Below are 11,856 nucleotides of genomic sequence, written 5' to 3'. Positions count from 1 at the left end.
ACATTTTTTACTTTTATTGTGTTTGATAGGTAGTTGCAACTACTCCTGATCATTTACATAGCAATGTTACACAAACTTTAATATGATGCTAAGGGTGTAGTAGCTACCGTATCTCTCTTCATTTCCTCATTGTCTTCCAATATCCCAGAAACCAAGAGATGGGAAATCCCCACATCCTTATGTGTCCTATACTGTCATGAATATTCAGATAACCCTGGTACATGCCCATCATTAGCACCCAGCTCCTTCTTCCCTATAATATAATGACAATTCCTAGGAATTACCTTGATCCTGTTGTTGTACACTGCAGTTTTCACCTGTCATCATGGTAGATCTTCAGAGCCTTTGAGTCATTTATTAGGTCATAACGTGTCCGTACTTGGGAAAGATTTGATTAAAGTTTTATTGTGCATTGTTCTCTGCTTAGATGCTAATATGTGCCTGGATTTCACAACATTAAGAAATAAGTGTGGGTCTATAGTGAATCATCTAGTCACTTCCAGAGGGTGGAGAAGTGCGAGAGAGAATAAGACAACATTGCATATACAACCGGCTCTAAAGAACATCATTCACCGTGAGCTCCAGGGGTGAGTGGTAATCTTAGCTTGTCCTACAATTTATTTATTATCACGTCCAGAATGTAGCATAGCCCTTCAAGGGGTTTCCCATCTCATACATTTATGACAATAGGAGTGGGTAAAGTTCTCTTGATGCCTCAGGCAGGGTTTTCAGCACATGCCCCCTTACACACTTAAAGCTCTGACCCTGTAATCTTTGGGGGCAATAATTGTCTATCCCCCCCCCCCCCTCCAGGACATCAGCAGCCAGATCCATTTCTACTTCAAATTTGCTGTATAGAAAAATATGTCAGTGTCTCAGGGGTGCCATATGTAGCACTTACTCTGCCTACCCCAAGCCCCAGCCCTGTTCTATAGCAAGAATCTGATAGATAAGTTATATGTATTTCATACATTTTAATATTTTAAATGATTCTCAAGTGAAATGAATACTAACTGTTCTTATACAAGATATGCATGTAATGATGTATTATACCATGAAACAAATAGGAGTGTATTCTATATGTGCCTAGATTTTACATATACCATACATACATATGATATGTCATGTTCTTATTGTGCTTTAACTAAATGTGCTCCATCATTTTTGGGTTACTGAATATGCCTAAGTTATTTGTACTTACAATATGAGTATACTACATTTGTGAAAACCTCTAGTACTAGAATCTTGTTACTTCTCCCCACCAACTTCCCTTCTCAGTCTGCCGCACATCTTCAGCTACCACTAAACTGGGCTCACACCACAGGTAGGGTCCTGGAGGATCCTTGCAGGAAAGATCAGATCTCTGTATACTATAGGTATAAGAAGAGTGAAAGCCAGGGAACCAGTTGTACAACCCTCGCAGGGGTAGCCCTAAGTCAAACCAATTTAGTAGTGCAGTGGGTCACACCTGCTGTAATAAACTACAATACAGGCAGTTACGTACACGATAGGTTCCATAGCTTTGCTCTTAAGTTGAATTTGTATGTAAGTCGAAAGTGTATATTTTAGAATTGTAGATCCAGACAACATTTTTTTTTTTGCCCCAGTGACAATTGAAGTTTCAAATTTTTTTGCTGTAATGGGACCATGGATTATCAATTGCAGACACCTTACAGCTGATCACTGCAGTCCTGGGACTGTAGTAATGCATTCAGAAAGCTTCACCAGATGTCACAGTGGGCAGGGGGTTCCGTCTGTAAGTCGGGGACCCCCTGTATAATAAATGTTTTTATTCTTATATTATCCAATAACATTTTTCTCCTGTAAGGAAACATTTATTGGTGTAGAATGTTATAGAAAATAATGAAAACCTTGCTGCCTGCGCCACCACTAGTGGAGCTTACTAACATATGGATTTACACAGCAGAACTGTATGTGGTAAACTCCTAAAAGCTAAAAAAAATCATATATATAGATTTATGAATCACTGAATCTGAATTCATCAGTACTGAATCAGTGCTTAATTTGGTATTTCTGTGCCCTACAGTATTGCTATGATGGAACTTCCTCTGGGAATCTATACTTTTCTGTTGCTCATGTTTTTTCCCATCCATTCTGATGGGTATCCAAACGGCAGAGTGGAAATTGCTTGCAAGACAATGGTGCCGCAACATGGTGTGGATGCTCAGACTTCTGCTTCTCCATACGTCCTTAACTTCATTAGCGTCAATCACACAGGAATAATGGGATACAGAGGTGGGTGATACTAAAGATGCTTTATATTATTTACAATGATGAACGTTCCTTTAATTTCCTATAATTTCTTATTTTATAATTGGCTGATAAATTTACAATTCATAAAATCTAATAATTCAGAATTTATGGCAGCTCATTAATCGTCACACATGATAACCAGAACCAAATATCAGCTGTATAGCACATATATACAATCTGCAAAGTTCCTTCTGTTCTATAACATGCTCCCTGCAGAAATGACTCTATGTACAATCTGCTCAGCTGCCTCTACTCTATAGCATACTGCCTGAAGATAGGATAGAATGTTGCCTGCATAGAGGGCAATATATACAATCTGCACAGCTCATCCTGCTCTATAACATGCTGCCTGTAGATATGACACTATGTACAACTACTCAGCTCTTCCTTCTCTATAACATACTCCCTGCAGATAGGGCATTATGTACAACCTGCACAGCTCCTGCTTCTCTATAACATACTCCCTGCAGATAGGGCATTATGTACAACCTGCACAGCTCCTGTTTCTCTATAACATGCTCCCTGCAGATATGACTCTATGTACAACCTGCACAGCTCCTGCTTCTCTATAACATGCTCCCTGCAGATATGACTCTATGTACAATCTGCTCAGTTCTTCCTTCTCTATAACATGCTTCCTGCAGATAAGACACTGGGGGCTTTTATTATTGGAAAACTGGCAGAGTTCTGTTTCTCCCCTTGCTGCGCCTGTTGCGCCTTATTTATGAAGCAACACAATAAAGGTTCTTCTCCAACACTCAGGACTTATTCTTATTGAAGGCACAAAATCTAATTATTTGAGTGGTTTTGCTGCATAATTTTTGGCAGACAATTAGACCAACTAAAAGTAGGTCAAGGGAGTTGTATTTCACCTTCATGTATGGGAAGACAGTTGTAAACCTTTTTGTTTGTGCACCAAATCATTTATCCCTTGCGCCACAAACTTACATCCCACTGAAAATTAAAGTACATTTCCTGATCCAACCTGCGCCCAAATTAATAAATATCTGCTCAACTACTCCTGATCCATAACATGCTGCCTGCAGATAGGACACAACACCAAATCTGCTCCACTAAATTGAACTGAATTTTCAAAATTAAGGAGGTTCACAATGAAGCAGACAAACAATCCTAGAAAGCATCAGATGTATTGGTAGTTTAAGACTAAACCTCTTTTTTATTAGGCTTAGTTTACACCAGAAAAATACCTCAGATTTTGATGCCACATCCCCTTATACCAAGGCAACAATTGTTTTGTTATTCCAGTCTAATAGCCTTGATCTATATGGTGAAAGTATTTTCTTTTTAATGTATATAATAATAATTCTTTATTTATATAGCGCACACAGATTACGCAGCGCTGCACAAAGCATGTCAAATTGGTCCCTGTCCCCATGGGGCTCACAATCTAAACAGCCTAACAGTATGTTTTGGAGTGTGGGAGGAAACCGGAGTACCCGGAGGAAACCCACGCAAACACGGAGAGAACATACAAACTCTTTGCAGATGTTGACCTGAGTGGGATTCGAACCCAGGACCCCAGTGCTGCAAGGCAGAAGTGCTACTCACTCCGCCACCGTGCCGCCCGGTATTTTATGTATATAAAATTGAACCAACATTTACATAAACCTTATTATGCTATTCGTCCGGTATTTCTACACCTGATGCTGATGTAACCATCCAACAAGGGAAACAGAACAAGGAAGTAACATGGATTTCTTAATTATTGTGGGGGCAGTGTTTATAGAAACAACTTATGATGCCCAAATCTAGAAAGATAGATATTTCATATACAAGAAAACAGAAAAGCTCTGATATAGTGCAGTATATTCTTATACTGCACTATATATACTCAAGTATAAGCCTAGTTTTTCAGCACAAAAAAATGTGCTGAAAACCCAAACTCGGCTTTTACTCAAGTTAAAAAAATATATCAAAACTCACCTTTCTGGCTTCTCCCACTTCTGGCTATATACTGGGGGATATGGGCTGGCAGGCTATATACTGGGGGGCAGGTGCTGGCTATATACTATGGGGCAGGGTCCGGCAGGCTATATACTGGGGAGGCTGTGACCAATGCATTTCCCACCCTCGGCTTATACTCGAGTCAATAGGTTTTCCTAGGTTTTTGTGGTAAAATTAGGGGCCTCTGCTTATACTTCGGTCGGCTTATACTCGAGTATATACGGTATGTGTTCTATTTGGTATAAAAATAGGTGGACGCTCACTTTCATAGGTTGTGAAAAAGCCACAACCAACTTTTTCCGCTTTTTTCATATCCTTTATCCGCAATGCAGCCTTGGTTTACCCAATATTGGAGACCAGAGGGTATTATTTTATATCCAAAAAGAGATTTAGAACTATGAGTTGCTAAAAAAAAAAACACCAATCAGCCCTCGAACGTGGAAAAAAATCTTAGGGTCTTTATTTATTAAAATATATTCACAAAAAATAGCATATAATATATTTTTATACATAAAGACAATTAGATTTTTTCCCACATTCGAGCACTGATTGGTGTTTTTTTCATTGTTGGAAATCTGTTTTTGAATACAAATCTAGAAATGTTTCTCTCTCTCCTTCTGGAAGACAACTAGTTGCTGATTTTATAGGATAATAATAATAATAATAATTCTTTATTTATATAGCGCACACAGATTACGCAGCGCTGCACAAGCATGTCAAATTGGTCCCTGTCCCCAAGGGGCTCACAATCTAAACAACCTAACAGTATTCAAAATTGAACACAATGGGGCACATTTACTTACCCGGTCCAGTCACGATCACGCGGCGCATTGTCCGCCGATGATTCGGGTCTGCCGGGATTCACTAAGGTCCATGCGCCCGATATCCAGCAGGTGGCGTTGCTGCGCCGAGGTCCGCCGGAGTTCACCTTCTTCTTCCCGGTGCATGTAAGTGCTTATCTTGCGACACAAATTCTTTTTTAAATTCTGTGTTTTTTCCAAATCCGTCGGGTTGTCCAACAGCCACACACCCCGATTTCTGTCGCATGAAAGCCGGCGCCGATGTGACACAATCCGATCGTGTGTGCCAAAATCCCAGGGCAATTCGCCGCAAAACGGAAATATTCGGGAAACCCGACGAAAGTGTGGCGTTCGGACCCTTAGTGAATGACCCCCAAAGTAATCTCCAATATTTGTCTCATCATCAGAAGTATTTGTATTGCTTCACAAATTTAAAAAAAAAAACTCCCTCTACCACAGTTTGAACTAAAATGTATTCCTGATGGACAGTAATAGAATGCATGTGAACCTCTTATACAATACATTTTACAGTTACATTCCGTAATGGATCATAATATGGGCAATTTGGGTGGCGGCCAAGGCCAAATTTGATATTGCCCAGTAGGGATAATAGAGGGCGCTCCAGCCATGCAGTCCTTATACATGAATCCCTGCTCTCCATACACATATATTCAAGAGCTCTTCCAGGACATTTGAAGGCACTCCAGTAGTCCTTGAACTACATACCTAGAGGCTGACAGAAGTAGCCTGGTTCTGGAACCATATGTCGGAAGTAAATGTCAAACTGTTCATAAAAAACTATACTTGTTGAGGGCATGCAGCTTCACACCGCCCACAGCCTTGACAGTCTCAATCTGTATCTGGTTTCATTTTGTTTTATTTTATTTTGCAGTCACTCTTCAAAAAAAAGAAGGCAGTGCGAGTGACTTCCGAGGTCTCATGATCCAGGCTCGCCAGCCTGGCAGTGACATACCCCAGGGCAGATTTGTAGTGAACAGCGCAGATGTACAGACCCTGAACTGTACTACTCCCGAGGTAAGGTCAGTGTGGGTGTGATAAGTTACATTACAAACTTTTAACACATAAAAGACATTTCTTCCGAATATACAATAGTTGTCAGAGGAAATCTACCTTCAACCTCCCAAAATCAACCATAATTAACTGGGGCACTTACTCATAGATCCCTCCCTTTGCCAAATATATAATCTTACTACAGCCTGGAGGGGCTCTTTAAAAGCCCCCTCCCTCCCAAGTCCTTCAAGCTCATTAGCATAATTTTTAAAGTTTACTTTAGAAGGAAGGAGGCCATGTATAACATATAAACCTTGATATTTGAGTAAGTGACCCTGGTTTATCATGATTGATTTTTATGGTAGATTTTCTTTAAGTGACCAACATACAGCTGCATTTGCCTTGCTATTGCTTTTAAATCCATATTCTTTAGACTAGGCAAAGATTAGGCAAAAAATTATTTTTGGCAAATCAGGAGAAACAAGGGTTAATATGTTTTCATTTTAAATGATTGTGTTCATATTTATATTTTTACTGCCATTCTTGATTTATTTTATGTGCTTCTATGTCATGATGTTTCCAGAGTACAGTGACTCATACATCTCGTGACCCAAAATCAAAAGTAGAAGTGATATGGTTTCCCCCCGAAAAGGCCCCTACAAACATACAATTCAGGTAATGTGTTTTGAATATCTAAAAAATACCCCTTTATGCATACTCTAAGGGCCAGGGATTCAGTTTTGAATTTCTGGGCAAGATATCCATTAGGACTGATGTTGTTTTGGGCATGTGCCCAATCGTTCACAGATGCTGCAGGTAATTTTGACCATAACTGGTTCCAGTAATATAGATATATACCCTGTTCTCAGTGTGTGTTCTGCATAATTTGTAGTGAGTGTTCATCAAGAATGACATTTGATTGACAACATTGTGTATTTTTTATTTATTTCTTGGGGTAGTGTATCTTTCACTTGGGATATTGATTTCTTATCCGTTGATTGTTATTACTAATAGGTTATATGGATTGCTGCTTTCACACACTGTAATACAAGTCAGGGCAGGACAGAATTATGAGACAAAAGGATGGTGAGAAGATAAGTAAGGGTCAGAAGATCAAAAAATATGGAAGTCCAGAAAACAAAAAAAAAATTACTTGTTTCCGGACATCCAGACGGCTGGGGAGGAATATGAGTGGAGGAGGCATCTTTTTATCATAGCTAGCCTAACTGTCTGCAGCCCAGAACAAAGTCAACAGGAGACAAAGATGTGTGGTGGAAATCAATTAGGACAGCCAGGAGTTAAATAATATAAGGCTGTGTTCAGACTTGTGGAGGACAGAATTCAAGTACAAAATCACAGTCAGCAGCCATAATTTAGAGGCACAGATGTTACAATTGTGTGCTGTACCACCTGAAACATTCATTCCTGGTCAAACAGGTTCTCTGAGATACAAAACAATGGTCCAAGGGAAAGGGGTTGGCATAAAATGATAAAGATACATGACAAAGTTGTTATGCCACTTCGATGCTCTCTGCTAGTATTTGTTTATATCCATGTGAGCACTGCAGATGATCATTGGCCGCCCTCTGAAAGGGCTAGCACAGAGTACCATGGTCCGTCCATGAATCACGCACCTGCTCTGGTCACAGATTGACCACAGCGCAGATGACAGGACTGTGTGCATCATAGTTAAATAGTCCAGTCCCCAGCACTGTGGTTGGTCTGTAAAGTCCAGCTACTGCAGGTGCATGATTCAAAGACCGACCATGGTCATCTCTTATAGTCCTAAGAGTAGAAAAGAGTGGTGCAGTATAGGAAATTGCTGATCACTTGGGGGTGCCAATCATGGGTGTTCTGTGTCCGCTGAAAGAATAAAGCAGAAGGTCAAGAATAACAGCACTGCTGCTCCATTCATCCTATGTCGCTGACAGCATTAACCATTTGCTGTACTTTGTGATCTCTTGCATTCCAACATGCAGTGATTATATTTCAACCTGCAGCTCCATTAATTTGGGGGGGTAGGACCCTCAGTTGTTGTGATTGGTGGGCGCCCGAACCCCTTTGGATAAGAATTTTGGATCAACCTCTGTTAGAAATCTGCACTGCGTGTGCAATTCCACTGTTATTCCTCTTAGCATGTTATGTCTTGAATGACAGCTGGGTGAATGACAGCTGGGTGAATGACAGCTCACTGTTACTATATGGGTTTGTGCTCTTTTCAATGCTGACACTGACAGTGAAGGAACATCCTCCTCAAATAAGAGAAATGGTAACATTTAGTTATAAATTCATTGTTATGTTTCTAGGAGAAAAGGCAGTGTAACAAAACAATGTGGAGTTAAAATATAATCCAGTATTATTATATGGTGAAAGTAGGTATTTCCTAAAAGATTTTTAATGTAGTAAACTCTTGGGAACTATGGAAACACAAGGAAATGTTAAATGCAGATTAAAGTTCTCAGCCTGGTGACATAAGGAGTTTGTTGCCCCATTAACACTCCTTGTTCCAGGACAATCATTGCCATTAAAATGATGTTGTCTTTAGATCTATCAGTAATGTCTCCTGGTAGAACTTCAACTTCTTCACCATACAACTTCTGTCTCTAGGAGAAATGAGTATGTGTACATACATTGATGTTCCATGTGCAATATGTCCATAAGTAACTTTCTTAAAGTGACTGAATTGTCTGTAACTTGGTAAACATCACTTCTTCCTTGTTTTTTCAGTGCCACAGTGGTACAGACTAGGACCCAATATTGGACAAAGATTGCACCTGCTGGTGCTGCAACTCAACTCTTGGTAATAGCAATGTAAAATCTGTATATAGTAACAGGGGCTGCACAGGGTTGGCTCCATACCATTCAGAAGCTACAATAATTGCATGTGTCAAAATATTATTGTTGTAGCCATGACTGACCTTGGACCAGGGAAGGCTAAATTGTGTACTCGTTCTTTTTTTTTCCTTGTGGAATCCACTGTTGACCATCATGTCTTAGCACAATGTATCTAGTGGCTTTCACTACAAATGCTGATTTTAATGTGTTATGGAATTATCTCCATGTAGGACCTCTCCTACGTAGTGGCAGGTGTTTGAATTTGGTGCAGGAGAGTAACAGTTCCTCATTTGAGATATGGAGGTTATAGACTGAAATACACAGATGTCAATTTGGTGTTGCAACGGGTTTCCTATGGTATTAAATTACTGAAAAAAAACTAAACCTCCAAAAAGACCTCTGCATTTTTCATACCTCCTCTATTATGACCTGAAGACCTTCTAAATCCCTGAATCTTTTGGTTCTCACCACTACAGGGGAGTAGAGGGGGCTTAGATAAAGGTGATACAGTGTTAATTTTTGATGAATACACATGATTTACTATGTTTTCTACCCACTTATCCTAAAGCAGTGGTGGCGAACCTATGGCACGGGTGCCAGAGGTGGCACTCAGAGCCCTTTCTGTGGGCACCCAGGCCTTCACCCCAGCACAGAATTTCCTAGACATGACTCAATCTTCCACCTGTGGTCCAAGACAGCCCAGGACATTCTATGATCAGTGCTATTTTAAAGCGACACCTCCTTGGCTGCCAGGACTATAGGAGAAGCTAGAAGGTGTGGACAGAGATGGATAATCGTTGAAGCTCCTGTTCTGGGTCCTCTGATTCTTCCTCTTCAGGAGACCCTGGAATTAAGCTATAATCCAAATTTCTCCTTCTTCTTTCTATTGTATTGGTGTCCTCGGGAAAGCAATATGACTGAAACCTGTGATACAGCTGGGATAAATAGGTTACTGCTTAAATTGTCATGTTGACACATAAAAGTAGGTTTTGGTTGTAGGTTGAGCACTCTGACTCTAAAAGTTTCGCCATCACTGTCCTAGAGGTTAACTAAAATCTGCATAGAACAGAGTAATAGAACAGGAGGATCTCTGACCTCTGAACACAGTGAAAATCTATTTTATATATAAAAGTCATGGTGTTTTGTCTTTCAGGTTCCTGCGTTGAGCCACCTCCTTCTGTGCAGTACTGCCCTTATCTTAGTTCTCTGCACCAACTGAATACTGGAAACACCAACTGAGGGACAATGTGGAAGCCTGCCATATAAAGAGCCATAGCGATACATTCTGATTTCCATTTGAGTACTCAAAGCCAGAAGTATTATTTTCTAAATAATCTATTTGAGGCCCTATACCACCACAGGTTCTTACAGAATGGTGGGTTTGTGTCCCATATATACCTATATATTTTACATGAGAAGCACTAGAGATTCGTCCCAGACAGTTTGTGTATAGCTATTTGGGGTACTAATCCACCAGTACACTCCTGGGTAGATTAATATCCTAAACAGCTCAGACACTTTCCAGTGTCCTGCAGTTAAGAGACCAGATTCTCCAAAGTTCACCCTAGGCACAATTATTATTAGAGGCTGACCTGTGCCAGATTCTGCTCTCCAGACCCCACAGAGCCCATCATATTTCCATTGGGGTTATAATGTTCTCCATAACAAGTGCAATGATGCAGACTACAATATTTTTCACAACTACTAAACTAGACAGACAGTGAAACAAAACCCAATACCACAGAGCTGCGACTACAAGAATATTTGCAAACATATTTCATTAGTTTAGCAGGAGCAAATGGTTTAATGATGGTATTTTAGATTCTGTAATATCCTTTTACCACATTATTCACAAATATAGCAACTGACCCCATTCTTTTAGCTAAAAATTGTTCCCCTCGTACTCCCACGTATTCAACTTTATAATTTTACCTGGTGTCCAAGCTTACCTATAGCGAGTTGAGGTTGGGGTGGCCTCCTCCGGCTGAATCTAGCAGCCCCTCCCCATACTTTTTCTGCATTGAGCAGTAATGCAATGTGAACAGGGTGACATCATTGCAGGTCCTTTAGCCTTCTAACATTAAAAAACTGTACTCCAAACATATATCACATGAAATCATAGCAAATCATATCATATTAAATCACAGTAGCCTGCATGGAGAGAAGTAGAATTCCATTCAGGCATGCTGTGATTTTTTTATGTGGTCAGATATGTGCATAGAGTACAGTTTACAAATGTTAAGGGGAAAAAGGACCTGTGATGATGTCACCCTGGTCACATGACATTAGCCCACACCTCTCAACTTAGCTCTGAGTGCAAATCAAAGGATTTTATAGGATGAACTTGTTCTTGTTTTTCAAAATATAATATTACATTCTGAAATACATTATAATACACATGATTGCTCAACATATTTTTGTATGTGTAAAAATAAAAAACTACTCTAAAATTACTTGTCTAAGTCTAAAAATGTATCTCGGGAGCCACATGGACATAAAACAGTTAGTGATGAGCTTCACAGTGTTACAGTGTTCACATTATAAATAATATATTTCTCTTATTAACTGTTGAACAGTAATATCAGATTGTAGCAATATCAGATCAGGGTCATCAGCATCATATTGTTCGGGTCTAAGGCCTGTTCCACACTTCGGGCCGTGCGTTCCCGGCAGCTTGCGTTGCGAGTGTGATGCGAGTTCATCGCATCACACTCGCAAGTGTGGAACGGGCCTAACTCTAAGTTCTCTGGTTGATTGACTGCTTAAAGGGGGACAATTTTGCATATCTCTGCCTGTCAATCCTTCTCATTACTTTAGTAATGCTCAGGTATGTCAATTGTAATTTTACTTACTCATGAAACATTTTTTTTCTACTTACAATTTTATTGAAAAGTTTATATTTTTTGCACAAAAACCATAACAGAACATATACTGCAAAGCACAAGCAGTAGCAATAAGGTCTCGCAGGACC

The 11,856-nt window shown here is 39.9% G+C and overlaps 1 protein-coding gene across 1 annotated transcript; it reads left to right on the top strand.

Moving 5' to 3' along the window:
* The first annotated feature begins 427 nt into the window (after window positions 1-427).
* Window positions 428-11,338, top strand: LOC140103923 (defense protein l(2)34Fc-like). Its single transcript, XM_072127231.1, has 6 exons — window positions 428-587; window positions 2,048-2,256; window positions 5,932-6,074; window positions 6,634-6,725; window positions 8,778-8,850; window positions 10,039-11,338. The coding sequence occupies exons 1-6, from the start codon at window positions 436-438 to the stop codon at window positions 10,102-10,104; spliced, it is 735 nt and encodes a 244-aa protein (XP_071983332.1). The 5' UTR covers window positions 428-435; the 3' UTR covers window positions 10,105-11,338.
* The last annotated feature ends 518 nt before the right edge of the window (window positions 11,339-11,856 follow it).

Source organism: Engystomops pustulosus, chromosome 10 (genome assembly GCF_040894005.1).
Source record: "Engystomops pustulosus chromosome 10, aEngPut4.maternal, whole genome shotgun sequence".
In the NCBI taxonomy this organism is placed as follows: domain Eukaryota; kingdom Metazoa; phylum Chordata; class Amphibia; order Anura; family Leptodactylidae; genus Engystomops; species Engystomops pustulosus.
This window is presented reverse-complemented; position numbering and strand designations above follow the sequence as displayed.

Bases quoted from the DNA above. Each gene is read 5' to 3' on its own strand.
- LOC140103923 (XM_072127231.1), top strand. From the start codon at position 436: ATGTGCCTGGATTTCACAACATTAAGAAATAAGTGTGGGTCTATAGTG. The intron at 588-2,047 runs GTGAGTGGTAAT...TGTGCCCTACAG, and splicing joins ATTCACCGTGAGCTCCAGGG to TATTGCTATGATGGAACTTC. The intron at 8,851-10,038 runs GTAATAGCAATG...TTTGTCTTTCAG, and splicing joins GTGCTGCAACTCAACTCTTG to GTTCCTGCGTTGAGCCACCT.